At 39.5% G+C, this 21,627-nt stretch overlaps 1 protein-coding gene across 1 annotated transcript; it reads right to left on the bottom strand.

Moving 5' to 3' along the window:
• Positions 1–549: 549 nt before the first annotated feature.
• gna12a (guanine nucleotide binding protein (G protein) alpha 12a) lies at positions 550–21,326 on the bottom strand. The gene is made up of 6 exons (XM_038712959.1): positions 20,563–21,326; positions 16,128–16,346; positions 5,590–5,640; positions 5,295–5,495; positions 4,761–4,967; positions 550–3,901 (listed from the first exon to the last, which is right to left on the bottom strand). The coding sequence occupies exons 1-6, from the start codon at positions 20,878–20,880 to the stop codon at positions 3,740–3,742; spliced, it is 1,158 nt and encodes a 385-aa protein (XP_038568887.1). The 5' UTR covers positions 20,881–21,326; the 3' UTR covers positions 550–3,739.
• Positions 21,327–21,627: the final 301 nt, after the last annotated feature.

Genomic DNA, 21,627 nt, shown 5'->3' with positions numbered 1-21,627 from the left:
TGAAACAACGCTGACACTCTGGTCTAGTTATTTCTGGGCTCCCTCCCTCTCTCTTGAGATCTGCAGTTTGTTATGTATGAGAGATCCTCTGATTAAAAGCCAAAGCAAAGGTCAGACTCTGCTGGGTAACGGAGATATCGCCCAACTTCAGCTTTACTCTCATGCCCAGTGGTCTGATATCTGTAGCTGATGCGCTTCTTGTTACATTATGTGGAATGAAAGCCTTCGGTTAGCCTCCAGGCTGTACATCAGTATAATATTACTTATCCAGAGCCTCAACTCTCGGCTTGTTGGCTTTGCAAGACAGCTTCTTGTGTTCATAAAACTGCCCCAGGACATCAGAAAAACAAATTTGAATTAATTTTTTTCCCCACGTCTCCTTCGTTTAAAAAAAAAAAATCCTCTGCCATCCCCCTCTATTTCCCCCTCTCTGCTAAACTTTCTACCACTTCTCATTTTCCAGCTCAGAAGGTCTTGACCTCTTGTTTTGGCGTGTACACACTCAAACATACACAGACGCCCACACTGAGAAAATGAAGAAACAGCATGTCAGCAAACGGCAGTGTATTTCACCACAGAGCACAGAGTGCCAAGGCACTGGGAAACAAAAAACAAAAGCAGCAGACCTTCCTCTTTTAATCCCCTGCCTCCATCCTGCTCCCATTTAAAAGTCTGTCGCCTGTTTCTTTGTTTCATCCCCCCCCCCCCCCGACGTTTTTCTTTCTGGTCGTTTTCTCTTGGACACAGTGCAATGACACTTACAAAAAACTTGTATAAGTGTAAAAGGTAGGTTATAGTTAACAACAAACGTTACAGTTACAGTGATAGTGTTAGACAGAGTGGTGTTTGTATTGTAAGGTTACCACAGTACACACAGTGTCAGTCAAATACTTTTGTCTGACACTACATACATTATTCTATGTACAAGATGTATGAACATGCACAAAAGGACCATAAATCACTATGGAAACACACAAAAGCACATACAAATTACACAGTTTAATACAGTATTATAATAAGGCATGTGGAAGTGCTCATGATTAGCCTCATTCCCCTCGAGGCCATTTGGATTTAAAACTCGGGGTGGGAGGAGCAGCCCAGCTGTGTCCTACTGCTGCGTACCAAAATGCATGTTGGGAATCAAATCAACATTTTTCATTTCATAGATTCTCCACTTGAGAACATATTAGAAAGAAACTGATTTAAAGAATCCAAGGAAGGATGTGGTTTCAAATTGAACATATTTTGAAAATAAATGCTTCTGGTTGGTTGGCAAGCATCTATTAAAATCACATAACAGGACTTCTCATAGTTCTGCTTAACAGTTTTACCACCATCATAAATCAGTGCACAATAAGTATTTTCACTATTATTTTATTATACTGCAAGTAACCATAGCAATAGTGCTTTTTCTTTATGCTACATTACCAGCTAACTCTCACTGGTGAAACAGGGCTGCAACTAGTGATTATCTTTCATTAGTGATTCATCTGTTGGTTATTGTTTTGATTAATCGTTTAGTCTTTAAGTCTTTAACCTGCATTAAGTGATTTTATTGGCTGCCTGGGGGCATCGCAGCAAGCTGTAACCACAACAGTGACATATGCTCTGTGGCCTCTGTTGTAACGCCTGGTTATGTGAGTTTATTATTCAGAGGGTCCTATCACCATATAAAGTTGATATAGCTAGCGTATTAGAAAGCAGTCGTTGATTATTATAAAAGAGCAACATTAATTTGGAATTGTGTTTGTGGTCACGTCATGAATTTAAAACCAATTTTCAGACCAACTTCTGAGGTAAAGAGCTGGCTCTTTAGCTGCTCCATTATTTTCACCAGTTAGCTGCTGACTTTGTCTGCCTGCTGTTTGGTGCTGGACAGGTAGTGTAGCGTGGGTTTATTGCTGAAAACAGCTGGGCACTGTTTGAGAGAACCGAGTGGTGGACCGCAAAACCAAAACACTGAGCTGAAAATGTCTGAACATCTGAAGGAACTGCAGAGTTGAATAATAATCCCTGTGAATTCATCACTATGAGCGACCGCTTTCACATTAAACACAATCATTGTTCTATTGTTAATATAAAAATATCGACATGTGCAGCTTTAAAATGACATCTTGAAATTACCTGCTTTGCCCAACAAACAGTCCAAAATTCAAACCCATTAAGCTCCCAATATTATAACACAGAAAAAAACCACAGCAAATTGTCACATTTGAGAAGCTGGAAACAGCATGTTTTCTTGATAAATTAATCAAAACTGTTGCTGATTAATTTTCAATCAATTGAATCATCCATTAATCAACTAATTGATAAAGCACTAGACGCGACCAGTGGCTTAAATGAGTACAAACTAATTTAATATAAATGACGATTGGTTCTCTATGGTATTAGCGTGGTAATAAACTTAGGGGTGTCCTGATATAGAAAATACCTGACTTGTTGAAGGAAAGAAACTCATTGTGTATCATCTGCAAACTTCCCTGTGTTATTGTTCAGTCTGGCTAGTTTTAATGTTTTGTGCCAGTCCTCTAGGTAGACATCCTGCTCTGACTGCTACAGAAGTCCAAAATGGCCACCGGCCATGTAAGAATAAGGTCATTTACAGTTCAACCCTGTCATTCTCTGCTGTTCCCTTCACGTTTACAGGACAAAAGAACAGGAACAAGTAGTGTAACCATATACCACAGCCTTCCTGTAAATGGGGTACTTATAATATGCCTCAGGCAAGTCTAGTCTATTGTAGTGCTTCTAAAGGGATGTTGGTGGGAAAATAGAAGAAATGCATAGCGAAAGAGATTAAACGTAATTTGTGCAAGACCAGGAGGTGTGTGTTTCTGTAAACTAAGAAGAGTCGCTAATTTGACCGTCTCTTGCTGGAGAGGGAGGAGACGTACAATCTGTCTATTGTGCCAGAGAGGAGAGGGTAAGACTGGTTATCTGCAGCTGTTCCTCTCTTGTATGATGGCGGGAGTAGGAGGATAAACACAAGCAGTGAAGGAGAGGTAAAGAGAGAGAGACATAAAGACAGCATGGGAGAGAGCGGGGAGCAGAGAGAGAGAGATTCATCTCTTTCCTCTGTTAAAGTTCATCAAGAGGAAGTCTTGTGCAACCTTATCACATAACACAGCATATGACCAGAACGGGCCCAAACCTTCACCACTCTCCCTCTGTCACGTGTACATTGGGACAGAGCATTTTTCAGCTTGTTTTAAACTTTCTTTCTTCCTTATGTTTCCTTTCTTTCCTCACTCCAACTTCTTACTCACACAGCTTGATCTCGCTACTTTCCAACTGGCAGCAGTCTGGCTTAGTTTAGTGACAGGGTTGTCATTTGAGAAAAAAAAAAAAGACACTTTCAGTGCTCATGTCATGCTCATTGGTTCTTTTCTCTATTTTTTTCTTTACACTTGAGAGCTAAAAGAAGGAGAAGGTGACGGTTTTTCCAGCATACATACATTTATACAGATTAAATGCAAGATCTGGTCCTCTATGAGCCTCACAGTTTCCACAGGGGCCAACATAGGCCAACAGGTCCAGAGTCAATTCATGGCTCCACAGGTTCAGAGTTCAAAGTTCAGTTGAATCCACATTGTGAGTCAACTGGATGCTCCACAGGTCAGTGTTAATATGCAGTCATTAGCTAGAACAAAAACAGGCCTGCTCTGTAGTCCTCCAGCCCTGGATTTGTGGCTGGTTTCACATTTTACAGTCAGAGAAGCTGTCGTCTGCACTGTGAAGGTCACTGCAGCATGATATCTTTGAGGTTTTCCTGCAAGATGGTGTCCTTGACGGCGTGAAAGACAAAACGGATATTTTCTGTGTCTACTGCAGTGGTGAAGTGGTGGAAGAGCGGCTTCCCCCGGTTTCTCCTCTTACGGCTAAACGACTGCACCAAGAACGCCTGGAAGGAGCAGAGCAGGTACACTTGAGTATCTGATTTGAATCTGACTTCTTAAACATTATGTATATGAGAAACCCTGTTTCCGTAATCAGGGCAGGAGATTGGACAAAACCTGATTTCTTCAGTAGAAACTTGATCTCTTGGCCAGGGTAACCACATTTATAATCTGCTTTTTACATGTTTACATTTACACATGTGCCTGACAGACTTTAGAAAGATAAAATCACTGGGGGGCTGCAGGACGAAAGGAAAAGATTAAAAGTAACAGTACATCCTCATATTCTAAATATTTCCATCCAAAAAAACAACAATATCCAAGTATACAGAGCTGAACATTTGAATATTTAAAAAATTCTAAGAGTAAACTCTTAGATAACCACAAGGAAGAAAAGGGACAGAAAACAGAGAGACAGGCTTAGTAAGTGTAACAAAGAAGTATAGGTATAAGAAGAGGAAAACTAGTTTTAAGAAAGGTATTAAAAGTAAATCTATCATTAAGCCCTCTGCGGACCGAGATGTTCAGTCTCATCAGAGGAGGTGTTATGCCAAATAATCTTTCCCAAAGAGAGATGCCTATGGCCAAAACATGTCAGCAATGAAATTTCAACAAAATGTGAAACTCTACAAGCATTGATTGCTTCGATGGTGTGCCACCTTTTTCTACTTTTGAACCGATTTGTGTGGGTGCATGAAAGCATACTGGGTTCATATACAACAGTTGGAGGAGGAAAATAAGGAGCAACGACAAAACAATTTGCAGGAGTAATTAGTTCAAAAGCTGAAAAATGGTGCCTCATAATGCTGTCAACATTAAAAACATCTTTGTTTTCAGTGTGTGCGTGCGTGCGTATGTGTGTACCTGTACATCCTCTAGCCTGCGCGGGTCTCCTCTGTATTCTGGAAAGTTCTTGCGGATGTCCACCGTGCGAATCTTTTCCACCAGCAGGTCCGTTTTGTTGAGGAAGAGAATGATGGACACGTTGAGGAAAAGCTTGTTGTTGACGATCGTCTCAAAGATATTCATACTCTCCACCAGACGGTTTGTCCTTCGATCCTCCATCAAGACCTGGAACCACACGCAGAGACACACACACACAAACACAATATTCCGTTGGTTTTTTTCAGGTTTTATCTGTGCACCAATTAAGATTCAGTCGTCATCATATGACTGTTTATTTGAACCGCAGCCACGAGCAAGGGAACAATCAAGTTTCCACAGCCAACCACAAAGAGAGCTTTGTGTAAATCTCAAATGTTGTGTCTCTCTGATGTTGCTTGTCCATTTCGTAATTCTAAAAGTCAAGAGAATAATGATCAGACTGTCTGACTAAACCTCTTGACATCTTAACATCAGCATTGCATGACCAGAACTGTATGTGTGCTTGAATGGTACCTGATCGTACTCTGATGATGAAACCATGAAGAGTATCGATGTGATCCCGTCGAAACACTGAAACCACTTCTGCCTCTGAGACCTCTGCCCTCCGACATCCACCATCTTGAAAGGAATCTTCTTGATGATGAAGTCATGCTCGACAATGCCTTTAGTCGCCTTCCTTGCAAACAAAATGTCCTGCTTGCTTGGGATAAAATTCTGAAAAGGGGGAGATATAACCATATTCCTACAAGTTAAAAGAGGTGAAGAAATACAAACAGCACTCAAGATCTAACTAGTCACTGTGACTCACCAGTTGACCAATACGATCCAAGTTATCCAGGAAGTACTTGACTGACTCACTCTGCAGACAGGAAGAAAAAATGCAACCGAGTCATCTTTTATGCATTAATCAAACTTAAAAGACCCAATTGAACCACTTAGTAGAATTACTAGAACAGTTTCATTTTGTGTATTTCTTCCTTATTTAATTCACATTTAAAGGAAGCTGTCATACTGTGGTTATTGATGTAATAATAGATCAATCGATGCTTTCTCCTCAATCAGCAACAAAGGACAGAAACTATGTGACCAACCACAATGATTTCAGTCCCATTATATTTTTAATAAAAAATACTCTGCGACTTGTGAAGCTACTTTTATAGACAGGCTTGACCAACAGTAAAGTATTCAACAACAACAATGGATCAAATCGGTGTGAGTAATTTTAAAACGGTCTCGCCAAAGTTAGCGACTAGCTGGTGAACATAGTGGAGCATTTAGTAGCTAAAGAACCAGATATTTCTCTCAGGAGTTGGTGGAGAAAAGCTAAACAGAGCTAAAAGGAGAGTGAATATTTGACGTCAATTCATTGAGCAGACAGGAACATGACTCCAAATAAATGGTACTGTTGCACCATGTCTGCTGGATCTGTAAATAGGCAAATGTTTGTTTGTTCGCCATAAAAAACTTTATAAGGTGACATGTCGATGTTTTGTTTACAACGTGTTCTGCCACCCCTGCTAAGTACACAAAAGTCAATTAATGCAGCTTTAAGATGAATGAAACCTACAAAAACTAGACATCCCACGCATAACAGCTGTTCCTACAAACATGTACAGATCTTGTTAGTCTTAAAGTGCAGAAACTTGCACACTGGATGAGAGGTGGGCTGTGATTTAAACTGTGTTACAAGGCAACCACTGAAATCATTCGAGAACGTGGATTTTTGTGACTTTGAGAACTTTACTTGAACAGAAACAGACGTCCATCAAAAAGAGCTTCTGATAATTTGTGGTTCCAGAAAAGGACAAAAATAGAGATAACATAATGTAGGCCACAAAGGCCGTGAGCTGTGCAAAGACAAAGAAGTGAATGAACTTCAGGTGGGCTGAGTTGCAGTGTCGGAATATAACTTTGCTCAAGTACTGTACTTAAGTACTAGTAGTATTTCTAGTAGCAATTTTGAGGTACTTGTACTTTACTTTCCACTATTTCCTACTTTATACTTCTAGTCCACTACATTTCTGAGGCAAATATTGTAGTCTTTACATCACTATATTTATTTAAAAACTTCAGTTACTAGTTGCTTTGCTGATTCAGATTATCAATACAATATATAGTCATCAAATAAATTATGTTGTAATATTATAGATTAAGATAAAACTTTATTGATCCTGAAAATTCACAAGCTACCCAGCAGACAAAGTATTAAGAATTTGAAATGTACACATTCATGCATCAATAATAAACAAAACAATAATATATATGATTCTGCATAATGAGTACTTTTACTAATGGCAGTTTAAGTATATTGATATGCCAATACTTTTGTGCTTTTAAGGAAGAGTTTGAATGGAGGACTTTTACTTGTAAGTAAAAGATCTGAATACATCTTTCACCACTGCTGAATTATAAAACAATTCCCATATTTCTTCCAGCACATGATGTAGACAGTCCTGATACCAGTCATAAAAATCAAACACGTTTTATCTCCAGACCCTCCACATCCACTGAATCAGACTAGAACGGACTCGGCACAGTCTGTGTTGATCAAATCAGATATCTGCACAACAATTATAATGGGTGTCCCTGCAATGAAGCACACCAGGTTTTATATGGTGGAACAAAACAGCGTGTATCCACATTTTAACACTCAAAGTACAAATCATGCCCATTTTAGATTTTTTAACACAAGCTGTACAGTTTAGATTTATTTTTCCTGCCGTTTCAGGCCGCAGTTGAGCTTTTTTCATTTCTGTATGGTATGAAAATCAATTACCAGACACTTGAAGCTTGAGTCGTATAATCCAGCACAGTGAACATCAAGTCTGCATTCATTTTTGTCAGTGCTATGCTGTTGTTGAGCGTTAATGGGGTTTAACAGCAGGCTGATCTTCACTGTAATGGATTACACAGCTAATTGATGTTCATACTATTGTGGGTGCCTGGAACAGCAGCACAAGTAATTCAGTCATCTAAAGCACATCTGCATGATTGGCAAAATGGTTTACTGTGGTGTGACGTACATATGTTTTGTACTAAAGGGGCTTAGAGATTCAGCCTCTAATACAGTACACACTGTACATAGACCATAAAGCTGAAACATAAGTTTTATAATTTTTCTTTATACTTATGAAGTGACTCTCTCTCTCTTCCTCCCTCGCTCTCTCTCTTACAAACACACACACATTAACACAACATTAAACCCACACACCCAACAGGAAACAGCTGTGTGTGTGAAAACAGTGGGGAGAGACATGGGGGAGGGAGGGATTAGCAAGTCAGACAGAACACAGATACAATGTCATTTTAGCACTCCCATCTCACACACACACACACACACACACACACAGCATTATTCCTCTTTAAAACCCGCGATGACAGGTTTTTCCCAACTTTTCTCGGTCTCACTGATCGAACAGAATCAGTGAAAACTCTTCACATGGCTGCAAATTCATCTCTGTCCTGCTCTGACATGTCGCGTAACAACCAGGAAATGTGACCCTGTGTGCTGGTGAGATGCGACCCTGTGACCCCGCCGCTGACCTACAGTGTCACAGAAATAGGAAACACAAAGCTGGGGGACTCTGATTGGTTCAGCTGGACATGAACAGGAGGAGGGGCTGGTCAAAGGGAAAAGCAGGGAGAGGGGAATTCCCAGAGATGAAGGGATAAGCAAACACAGACAGAGACAAACGCACACACACACACAAAGATCATTTGCACACTTTTACTGCCATCAGCAGAAATGAAACAACCTGATGCACTGGAGGCATCAAACTAAATATCAAAATAAGTTCATATTATTAGGCCATGGTTTTAGTCTGTTGTAATGCACAACAATTACATCTACTAAACTGTGTTTGTGTCTGGATTTGTGTCGTGTGTGTGTTTAGGTGTGTGTGGTTGAGTAAGGCTGGAGGAATGTCTCCATTCATGGCGTGGATGGGCAGATTAGGGGCTTTATTACAGCAAAGACCTGAATAAGCTCACATTCTGCCGTGTGTGTGTATGCATGTGGCCACAGGTATATGTGTGCCACTTGTATGTGTGACTGGGTGTGCCACTATTTGTTCACCACTGCAGTCCTTTCACTACAAACAACAATGGTACATTAACTCACCTTGTGAATATAAAGAAAAAACAGGTCTAACTAACATATATTTTTATTATTGCTGGTGATAATACTTCAATTGACTCATTAATTGTCAATAGCTACTAACTGTTCAATAAAATGTCAGAAAATAGTGAAAAGCTCATCACAAGGTGATGTATTCAAATTGCTTGTTTTGTCCAACCAAGAATCCAACATTCAAATATATTCAATTTACAATGATAAAGCCAATTATCATGTAAAAGAAGTGAGTATTTGGAATTTTTGCTTTAAAAATGATCAAACGTGTTGTGAATATTCAGGTTCTGATGGCAGTTGCATATTCACAATTAGTTAAACTAAGACTGACAAATCTCTTATTGAATCTTTCACGCAATGTTCCTATTTTAATATACAAAACATTCAGATAGTCATTTAACTAGTAGTCCGTCAATATTGTGTCTACACAAAGTGTTTCTTTTTGCCGACAGGTTCAGATTGTTATACAAGTTGTCTGACACCATCAGGGAAAGGATCCCTACGAGTAACACCTGCTAACACCAGAAACAAAAGTCTCGCTCTGAAATCTCATGAGAGGCGAGTTGCTGCAGGATGACGTTGGTACGTGAGTTGGAGAGTGAGAAGTTTGTTGTGTACACAGAAGACTTTATTTCCTAAAGTTACTCCAACACATCAAATGCATTAAATGCTATAAAACACTATGATTGACTAATCAAGCAATCAATTAATCAATTGATTGCTTCAGCACTATATTATTCATACATGTGTTTTTAGAATCAGAATCAGAAATACTTGTATTGATTCCCGAGGGGAAATTTGTTTGGTTACATTTGCTCATGAAACAAGGCATTAAAGAAATAGAATAGAAATAATAATAATAGAAATTATAGATGTTATGTTATATATTAGCTGTAAGTGTAAATAATAATTCTATGTTTGTACTTAATTGCTATTCATTTGGTTTATTATAACGTGGGTCATAATTTTAGCCACCATTCCTGTCAGTGAAAACAGTTAATTGCTGAAATCTTGGAACAAAATAACTAAAATAAGTCCGGCTGGTTAAAATGCAGGCTCCGCCAAACAATCAGACCGGTTTTATACAAACCTCCAGGTTAGACAAAGTTATTTGGAAGAGAAGACAAAGGCAAACAGTAAAGTTATGACCTAAACCGTTTACAGACCAACTTCCTGGTTCAACTTTGATCTAATGTACAGTTTTTCTGTGCAATGAGTCATTAGTACCAACATTTTGGATGCACCCATTTTCCTTTTTACCAATAAATAAACTGGTTTAGACAATTTGCCAAAACTGCCATGTGTTTCCGTTGTATTGAAGTTGCTGTTTCCAGATCTCAGCAATCACTTTGGTGAGAACAGACTTGTCAAAACTGACCGAAATTATGACTATGAAAATAAGACTCAATAAATAAAAATCATCCTTTAATTCTTAAACCAAAAGGAAAGAAAGAGTATCAACACATATAATATTGCTTTTTGGTTGTTATAGGAACAATGTTCAGTTGAAAAGAAACACAAACCCAAACCCAGAGACGGGGGAAGCGTATTTCCAGGTTGAAATCGCATGTAGTCAAACATATGGCGTGAGTGTGTGTGCCTGTGCATGTGTTTCAGCATTTATATCCTCTTTACATCTTTTTATACAGTACAAAGTCTTACCCCATTTTTTCAGGATGTCTGTGCTGCTGAAGACAACAGCAACAGTTTACCGTCACAGCATGATGTACAGCCTTGTTTTTGTCAAGCATAAGAGGTTTTTGGTGTTTACATCCTATATCAAACTGCATGTTATCTGGGTGTGGTGGGAACACAGACAAGTAAACAAAATCCTTGCATGTACTCGTTTGCTTTTCTCTCACTATCTCTCTTTCACTGCCTCTTTTCACTCTTTCTCAACCTCCCCAGCTCTTCTCAGCTTTCCACTCCATTCTTTCTTCCTCTCATCAGACTCTCTCTCTCTCTTTCCTCCCTCTCTCTGTAAGCCTGTGGCTCAGCTCCAGCCGTGCCTGGGAAAAGCTGACAGTGGTATCCTCTCAGAGAGTGGAGAGAAGGGGGAGGTGGAGAGCATCTAACTCGGCACATTTACGCCACAATAGACATTTTGGTTTTTCGTACTTGAAAAGGATAAGGCGGATGCTATCCTATATGTTCCTTATTGTCAACAAATCCCATGAAAAGACCAAAACCAACAGAGCGTTAGTCCATGTCTCAATACTTTCCCTACGCTGTCTGTGACACCACAACCCCATTTGATGAAGGGCAAATTTCTGTATATTTCACTTAGGTGTTATTCTCATAATTGTGGCAAATCAGACTATGGTTCATGCTAACTTTGCTCTCAACACTCCGTACATTAATATTAGGGGTAAACAGTTTTCGACATAAAGTAAAATTCTATGTGAATCTGAAAAAAAGGGAACATAAATAGCTAACCCCTGGCCTGTCTGTCATGTTAGCCAAACAGAAAATGCACTGAGAAAAATTAGAGTGTTGCTACATTACGCCTGACAGCGGTATGGACAGGACTTCTTCTCACAACCAAGTATGTGGGCATTTGTATGTATTATCTTTAATGAGCATTATGCAATAAGATGTCCAGCCCCAGAATGAAGTGACTGTGAAATTTTACGTGGGCAATTCTGAAATCTCGTAAAAGATCTTGCATTTTTTTGCAATGACTTTAAATTTTGTTAATTGAACTCTTGAATGTGAAATGAAAATCCAGAATTTAGACATTTTGGTTTAGTATTGTGATTGGAGACGACTTCATTCTTTTATTTCGGCTGTGGATTTTATAATAATAATTTCTGTAGAAATTAAAACATGGTTTTACTGGGGGGTATAGTGTGATAAAATGCTTTTGTGACGTCTGTCAGCCATCGGCTATGGACAATGGCATTGTCTGTCTGCCCAACCCTAGTGGAAATAAGACCTAGGTTTTTATGCACAATATTTACAGCCGCAGGGTGGTGTATGAGGGATTGACTCAAAATAAACTGTCAACTAGAGCAACTGTGTAGCTCTTTGGCGTGTTTTAATAGTTGTTGGACAACAGTGGTGGTCAATGGCACAGAGGAATCAGCTACATCAGGCTTTGTACTTTTTATGGAACTTGTTGACAAAAAGAAAAACATACCAGTTTTATCCTTTAAGCCACAATGACGGCTGCAAGCCTCTGCAGCTGTGCCATACTAGCTTTATCATACTGCGACTCCAGATAAGACAAGGCAGTCTGACCCAAAGCTGTGCAGTGACATCTCACACACACACTTACAGTATGTTAAGTGAGAGGGAGACGGAAGTGGCTTCTGTCTGACTCCAGATTGTTTTGTCACTGATAAATGTGTAACAAGGTAAAAGGTCAAACTTACAGCTCTGAACAGAAAGTGTAGCTGCTCCGTCACATCCAATAAAGCGCAAATAAACCAGCTGCTATAGCCAATACAAACTGCACTGACAACAAGACCAGCTGGCGATGCCGGTGCTGTGAGACATTTGCTATGTTGACAACATGGTTAGTGATCATTTATGACATTCTGTTGAACCATTAAGTGTCATTAACAGTCTGTCTGGCCCTTCACAGTATATTTGTAGACACAGGGTTACTTACAAAACCAAGTGGTTCTCCAGCTGTTCTTACAACAGAACAGTGGCTGCTTTAAACAAGTTTCAATTTGTTTGGTTCTCTTCAGGCAGCAAAGGATTACCCTCTCTTTGGGTTTTTCACTACAAGCAACACCTTTCACGCACTTAAGGTAAATGGATCCAATGTTAATATTAAACATTGATTATGGCAGCTGTAAGGCTAAACTTAAGATTTAAATGTCAAATATGCTTCTCCTATTGGCCTAAAATTACAAACTGGCACTCCTGCCAAAAATAAAAATAATATAATTTCAGCCAAGGAATTGTATGAATTGTAACTCCAGGCATGCTCAAAAAGTGGTCCATGAAGAAAGCACTGGTAGTGAACGCCCCATTACCACTACATACTGACAACAAAACATTTAAGTCTTAGCTTACCCTGTCAAATCATGGTCTTTTGAAGCTTTCAAGTCATCAAAACTCATGAATTTGAACTCATATATTTACTGTACTTCACTCTTAAAGTCCTCCTAAGTAAAGGTGCCATTTTATGAAATTGTGCTTCAAAGACACTTTGTGGCCTTTTCAGTAAAAAATACCGCCTTATTTTCCAGAAATCCTGTTTTACTAGTTGTACAGTATAAAGAGAATCAGCAATGTGTGCAACCCGCTGGTTTTGATCAGTGTGTGTTTAATAGATGATGGTTAAAAGGGAAAATAACTACACTGCAATCTACGAGCCATTTCAGACTGTGTTTGGGGCAGTGTAGCATGGCAGATAAAACACCACAGGGGTCCACTTCACTGGCTCCATTTCCAGTCAGGAGAAAAATAATTAATCTTTGGAAAGTCTCCAAACAAAAAAAAAAGAGAGGTAAGTAAGGCAGCAAAACAATAAATACTTCCACAGGCTTCACTCAGTGCAGTGCCCCTTCACTTTGACTTCTTTGTTTAGTTGTAAGTAAAAACATTTCTGATAGTATCCAGTTGCTTCCTCTTAAGTTTTGAGCATGTCAGTGATTATTAGCTGTGTGACTCCTGGCTGTGGTAAATAAGTTACTATGCGGATATCTGCTATTCTAGACTGCTGACATCACTTAAGTCATGTGGAAGTATTCATTGAATTGACGACTAAAACATTCACATCGCCCTAAGAGGCAAAATGCAATAACTACATATTTGATCAAAATTGAGATATAACCAAGCGGCAACCTCTGGGTCTGAAAAGTGAAGCCAATACGTCAAGTGTCTTAAATCTGCATTTTTTCTAATGGCCAGAGTGGGGGAGGCTGCTCTACTGGTTTCAAAAATAAGTCTGACTGTATAGAAGTCTATGAGAAAATGACCCTGCTTTTCACTTTACCTCAGTAAACACTTTCCTAATAAGCTTATGGTCTCAATGACTAGTTTCACATTTTCTGCAATACAGAATGATGTTCATTTAGTAAATTATGGTCCCTTTTAGAGTAAAATAGACAATAAAGCAGGGTATGCTTTAGGGTGTGGCTACCTTGTGATTAACAAGTCGCTACCAGGATAGAGGCGAATTGTATCCACTGCACTATGTACATTTAACTAGCCATGAACTTGTTTTGGGGTGCTGTTGGTGTCTTCATCTAAGAGCTTTGACTCTTTAACAGTGTCTTTTCAGTTCATGAAATTTAATTATAATATTTTGGTCATCTAAAAATGTCTTGTTCAGCGGTCAGTTTAATTAAAAAAACACTCTAAGGAGTCGACTGTTCATTTAAGTACATTTTGTTTTAAGCCTGTTTTTCGCTAATTAAAATTAAGATGCACCTTACTAACCAAGCTAGCTAGCTCCACCCTCTCATTCGAAAATGGTCACTTCTGGTTCCAAAAAAACAAGATGGCGACGGCAAAAATGGCTTTAAAACAGTAGTCCACAAACCAGTGGGTGACATCACAGTGGCTACGTCCCATTCTTTTATACAGTCTATGGTTATAACCTGTATCTGACTTATAAATATTATGCCATAGAAACTTGTAATTTTTTGATAACAGCTTTTTAAATTTGCAGTAACTACAAAATTGACTCAACAAATGTATTGTGGCTCTTTAGTTAATGCATTCTGGCTGCGTAATCTGTACTCTTACTGCAATTTCTGTAATAGAAAGACAGCTAAGAGGGCTATATCAGGTGAAAGCTAGCTTCTGAGATAGCTGCAGATATCCTTAGCTTCAGCTAAAGCTAAGTTTAGTTTCTGATTCTTCCCCAGTTGTTATATGTAAATCAAATTTCCAGTTTGATGAGCTGACATTGTGGTTATTCAGTTTGTTATTCCACATTAAATAAGGCATAAGGCAAATCAATTCATCATTAAGAAGAAGGGGAGAAAAACAGCTAAATAGTAGCTGGCTTAGCAGATCTCAGTGGCTGCCATCTAATTTTCTTTTTAACTCTACTGAATTTTATGTATTAAATTGTAAATGAATGTATTACATTGATTTCAGTCTAAATATTAATAGTACTTGGATAGATGGAAACATACATACATAGAAACCTGGATTCCTAAAAGCTATGGACTATAAATAATAATCCAACTAAAGTAAATTTTTGTTGGTAGATACTTAAGTTTCTTTGAAACAGTGACAATTATCCAAAGGCACGGTGCAGTTTATCTGTATTTTTTAGGTATTGTATAGCTTTGGGATAAAATAATCAGTATAAAAAGACATCAAATTAAAGCAGTACAACCTTTCTATCTGTTTTACAGTTTGCCATCCAGCCTGAAAACGTTAAACCATTTTTTCTCCATTTGACTGCTTCTGCAGTTGCTGCCTTTATAGGGCAATGTTAATGCAGTTAATTTTCTGGACATTATTCCTCAATTCTACAGCTCACAGTACAATAAGACGGCGAGGAATGATGATGGATAACAAAGGTCCTGGGTTGTATTCAGTTCCAGGATGTTATTTGGTTTGCTTTAAAAAAAACAAAAACAAAAAAACTACTACTTTTAACCAGAAATTGCTGTTTTCCACCACGCTGACACAGAAAATTACGTTTTCCCAAACAATAGGTGAAGTCCTGATTTGTCATAGGTGACTCATTGGCTCACTCACCAAGCAGATCTGCTATGACTGATCATGACTCCTGGTCAATGAATAAACTGTTTTGTAATACATGGGAAGATTTAGCGTAAGAGATATTTTGAAATATTTTTTCCATAAATACTTGAGTTCGGGACATTCTATGTAGAGTGAGTGGATCTCTTAGACTGCTGTATGAGTAGTTAAATATGCTTTTCTGATTCTGATGTTAGGATGTTTGTTAGTGTTAAAATGTTTCTTGTTAAAACAGGTAGAATTCCATTTATTCCAGGGCACAGGACTGAATTATAAAAATAATATCATATTTGAGATCATATCTTTAAACTGTATATATATTGTACTGCTTTAATTTGATGTCTTTTTATACTGATTATTTCATCCCAAAGCTATATATATATATATATATATATATATATATATACATACACACACACACACACACACACACACACACACACACACACACACACACACACACACACACACTGTATCAGTTTACTACTTAAAGGTAAATAAAATGGGGAGACTGTATGTTATGGTGCTAATCTACTCACCAGTTGGAACTCGGAGCGTCGTGCGTAGGCCTCCTGTATGCCGGTGTCTGCCCAGAGTGTGCTCAGTGCCATCACATACAGCTGAAATTCACTTGGCTCGACCCCTGAGCCGCCCACACGTCCCTCCCACGACATCACCAGCATGCCCTGCTTCTCGTTCTCACAGCTCTGCCAGCTGATGCCCAGCTTGTCCCGGGCGTCTACCAGCACACGCATGCCCTGCAGAAACACACACAAGTGCATATATAAAACTTTATGTGGTAAAGTGGTGTAACAGTTGCTATTTCTAATGTCAGCAGTATTGTACAACTATGTCCTGACCACACAGAGGAAAGAAAAATCATACTGCATGAGCTGCTTCCTGGGAAAAAACATCAACACTGAGTCTAGCGTTACTGATAAACATGAGGTAACACACACTCAAACATATGCATGTGTAGCTGGTGGTGGTTTTCTAAAGAGAACCATGTGGAAAGATCTGTGTGGGAGGTCTCCTGAGTGATCAAACTAACCAGCACACAGAGACAGATATTCAATGTTCTGTGTCTCCTTTTCTCTCTGTATTTTTATTAAACCTTTTAATAAAATCTATTCCTCTTCATTGTTCCGATTCAGCATATCATGATCTGTTTGGCAGCAAATTTGCTTTTGGTCTATTTTGCTGCTTATTGATCTGTAAAATCCATTTCTTTGCTTCTATTTGTATAGCTTAATAATTTACTTCAACTTAAGCATTTTTCACAGCATCTTAAAGTTCAGAATCTGACGTATTTTTACAGCCTGTTTGCTTGATTTATTGATTTAGATAACAGAGGACTCACCAGCAAATAATATCAGTGAGTGTCTCAAAGGTCACAGGAGGTTAAGAGATGTGAGTATATGTGTGTTTCAGTGAGTCATAACCACCTAACGCCAGTGCAATAGTCAAGTCTGGTCAAGTTTATTTGTACAGCTTAATATCGCACTCAATGGGTTTACAGGCCCACAACATGAACAACTGCCAACCCAGCTCAACTGTCTCTACAAAGACGAGGAAAATCCTCTGAAAACCTCAAGCAATGAAAAAATTCAAAAAGGATGGGTGTGCAACAGGAGATCAGGGTTTGAAAAAGGCGATTACAAAAATAACTTTCTCACTAATGCAGCTGCTGTGTGTGTGTGTGTATGCTTGTGGTGTGTGTGCAGTCTGACTGGGATGCTCCTTTGTGACTAAGTGGTGTGCGTTTTTCAAGTCTGATCCCTCATTTAAGACTTTATCTTTTCAGAATTTATGTTTTTGTTGCTACAGTAGGAATGAGTAAGACTGACGAAACCTAAAACAACAGAACTTGTTGTTTACACATAGACACACGTAACCATAATCTGACACACATGCAGATCGAACACCACCATGTTGGCAGAAAAAAATAAATAAAAATATATACTGAGTCGCTGTGAGTGAGCTTTGAGTCACATCCATTCATGATTATTGTCTATATAACCATCTACATTGTTTCTGTCTGTGAGCCAACCTGAACCTTCAATCTGTGTATTGTAGCACAATCCCCCATAGTCATGTCTGTCTCTCTTCCTGTATGCCTGCATGTTTGTATGGCTGCCTGTCTGTAATCAGTCAGTAAGAGTGTTTCCAGTCAGCATGTCTGTTTCAAAGGCCCTTCCAAAACAGTTTGAGGGTTCCTGAAACAATTTGAACATCCACTAAATCCTCCTGACGGAGTATACTGGCACCTTTATGCCCAGCCATGGAGGGGAAACAGACTTTGAGAAAAGACCAGCCTTGGTATTTGCCTCTGGTCACTGGCCCTCACTAGTATCTCACCACATGGGGCTAGAAAAACATGCAAATCTGATGTCTGAACTGAGGACTTGTATCCTCACAGTCATGACGTGATCAATAACTTTATTGACATGACAAAATGGCACCTCCTCTTAATGACATTATTTGCAGCCAACTACGGTTGCAGCAGGCTGGGACTGCAGATGGCTCAGTTTTTTATCACTATTCTGTAATTAAAACGTAGCTCCCTTCCTACATTAATGTTATCACTGCCTCCCTCCTCTAACACAGTGCCTGCCTTAAATGTACTCCAACACTCAACACGGGGAGACAAAAACATCCAGACCAGGTGACCAGAGCCTCTCCCCCCTGCTCTGTAACAAACACGCAATATGTAGTAATTAACCTCTTCAATCTGTACAATTAAATCAACAGAAACAGCCGCAAAACCCACAGGACTTTATTTCAAACTCTAGTTGTGATCCCAAAGTTTATGAAGATGCCAAATATGCCGAGTTTTGGGGCGTCAATAACTTAAATGAGGAGAGGCTGAAATTTAATTAAACAATATACTGTATATGAAACTAACAATATGATAGATGATTTTTGTTTCTTTTACCGTAAAGCTACTTAAAGGGAAATAAAAGGAAACAGGGTGATAAGGTACTAAGACCAACAAGCTGTTCAAACTGTGAACTTGAGTTACCTCCCTTGGTTGGTTAATGTTTGGGAAAATGCTTGGTTAAACAGTAATGATAGACAAACAAGGGCAGATCAGAGAAATGGAGATAAGAAAAACTCAAAACAGCTTGAGAATCAGTGATTACTGAATCCTTCGAAGTGTAAAATTGTTCCACTAACCAATTCTTGATGTACGAGGCTTGACAGAGTCGCATTAGGACCAGCAGTTTTTTAGTTTCACTTTAATTTGTGAGAAAGAAAAAAAAAATCCACTCTGACAAGGCTCATACCAGAGATTTAGCTGATGGAGGTATAATTACTGAGATTCAAGGAGTGGGACCATGCCTGAACTCCACCATCTTATTTATTTTAATAAGCCTAATTATGCTACACACCTGTGTGTTCTTTCAGCTGTGTCCCTCTTACCATCCCTGTTTGTTTTCAGTCTCTATCATTAAGTTCCCATGGGGGGGGGGGTCCTCCACCAACGCTACTGTTAAGGTATCATCCCACTTTACGGATCTCAGCTTTTAAGTGCTAAATGCAGTATTCCTTAGCAATTTTTATGTCTTATGTGCAGTGGGGATGTGTTGTTTACACAACTGAATCATGTATCTTCTTCTCTAGGTTTATACTGGCCAATGATGTTGTTAAAGATTTAAACAACCTTAAAAACCAGTTAAGGTTGCAGTCCATAAAAGTACCAATTAGTCATGAGAATAACTGAAAGATTAATTAGTAATGGAAATAATAATATTAATAATGTTGTCGCTGTTTTATTTAAGTGTAAACTGACTTTTGTGTTTAAGTCATAATTGTTGTTTCAGCAAATCAAGTGTTTTCACGAAGATGAATAATGACAGGGTTGTCAACGGATAACAGGCATGTAGTATCATGTTTTTACACTGGCTTGAATGCACTTACTACTTTATGTGGGCAGGCTCAAATGCTGCATTTCCAGTCATGTGATTTCTAGCAATTTCTGCCTCTCCTACGTCCTCCCACACATAATGCATTGTGTGTGTTTTAAGGAGGTTAAATGGTGGTGAAAATGTGTGTAAGGTGGGAGGTTCTGTTCATGATAGGTCCCGAGACAGCACTGCCACTGTATGTATGCTGGTATTCAGAGGAGGGTATTGTATACTGCCTTGTCTGTAGAAGTGCAGGCTCTTATCATCCTTGTCTGGCTGTGTGGCACTTAGGGCGGATGTGCTCATCCCTCAGGAATAGTCTGGTATTGTTAGCTGGTGAAGGAGGCCCAGCCAGGACAGCAAACAAAGGGACAGCACACACACATGCATGCGCGCACACACACACACACACTTCACTTTAGGATAAAAATATGTACTATGTCAACAAACTTGTGTGTGAAACTCTGTGTGTTTCAGTGAGTATGTGTGTGTTGGTGAATGAACCTCAACTGTGGGATTAAAATGTCAATATTAGAGGGGCAAATAACCTTTTTTTCCCCCTACTGATTAATCTGCTGATTGGTTTCTTAACAAATCAACAATTGTTAGGTCTATAAAATACCAGAAATAGTGAAAAATGCCCATCACATGTCCCCACATGTCCCAGAGCCTAATTTGAAATCTGCTTGTTTGCTTGACTGTCTGAAAAACAGGTTCCATGATGAAAGATAAAGAAAAACATTAAATCTTCAGATTTGAGACGCTGGAACTAATAAATGTTTGGCAACGTTTGTTACTGATTACCTTTCTAATTGATTAATTGATAATCGTCTCTGCTCTAGTCAATATGTCTACCAGGCCTGTCAGTTTCTCCTTGACAGCTTTTATACGTTTTAGAAAAGAGTTCTCAAGAAACAAAATAACAATTTCCAAAAAACAAGAACAAACAGACAAAAACAGGAGTTAACATCACAGATTATAAATCTGGTCACTTCGGACTCCAAGGGTTGTAAAGTTTTGCCTGAAGGCCCCAGGCTCTTTATTTTCCATGAAACCTTGTTCTTACCTTCAGTATATTCTCATAGATAGTGTCCCGGAAATCCAGAAGTGCTTTTTTATCAAACTCTTGTCCGTTAATAATGCGCATCTGTTTGAGGAATGTGGACTTTCCGCTCTCTCCGGCTCCGAGCAGGAGGATCTTCACCAGCCGCCGGACGGCTCTCCTCTCCCGGGCGAGCATCGCGTCTATCTCCCGGCTCCTGCGCCGCGCCTCCCGCTCCTGCGCCGCGTCACTCTCCCGGCTCCTCTCCTTGCTGCTGCCCGCGTCCCGGCTGGCGTCAGACGGGAGCAGGCAGCGGCTCAGGGTGCGGACCACTCCCGACATGGCGAGTCGTGGGAAAAGTTCACCGACACTTCAGTGGGAAAATGTTCATTATAGGACGTAACCTCTGGGGTGGAAATGACCCAGTCTGGTTACATCCAGTTGATAAAAAGGCTACAACGTTTACAGTAGACAGTTAAATAAAGTCTAAATTTAAAGGGTAAAGGCGTTATCTAGTCTCCAACCGGCAGACAGCCCGTGTCCATCTTGGTTAAACCGCGCCATCCACAAGAATCTATCCGGATAGAGAGGGAACAAAGCCGGTAAATGTTCACAAAGTATTTTAAAAAGTTTCCTGCAGTCCCTGCTGACAGGAGAAAAGATACAAAGTTGATCAAAAGTCGGTCCGACCATCCAAAGCAAAACAAAAGTTCGGGCCACGCAAAAACACGCTGGAACAGCCTATTTAACCCAAACTCTGCTTACACAGCCAGCGGGTGTGTGAACTTGAGCAGAGGAGTGAGAGCAGCCCCTCCGGGCGGCGGTGGGACGGTCAGACTGTGGGGAGGGGGCCGGTGCTCTACCGGAGATCACCGTCTGGGGACGCCAGCGGACACAACGTAGAGGACCGGGGTCAGCGGCAAAGTGGGGTGTCACATATGGTGCCTATATAAGCAACCCTTTTTTCGCTGACCATATAGGCTAAGAGGAGGTGCCATTTTTAAAAAGTTGTTGTTTGTTTCTGTTTTTGGATCCCTATTAGCTTCTGTTATAGACCTAGCTTTCTAATCTTCCTGAGGTCAACACATT

Source organism: Micropterus salmoides, unplaced genomic scaffold (genome assembly GCF_014851395.1).
Source record: "Micropterus salmoides isolate LMB-PRFRI ecotype aquatic unplaced genomic scaffold, ASM1485139v1 Ms_hic_scaffold_12, whole genome shotgun sequence".
Lineage (NCBI taxonomy): Eukaryota > Metazoa > Chordata > Actinopteri > Centrarchiformes > Centrarchidae > Micropterus > Micropterus salmoides.
This window is presented reverse-complemented; position numbering and strand designations above follow the sequence as displayed.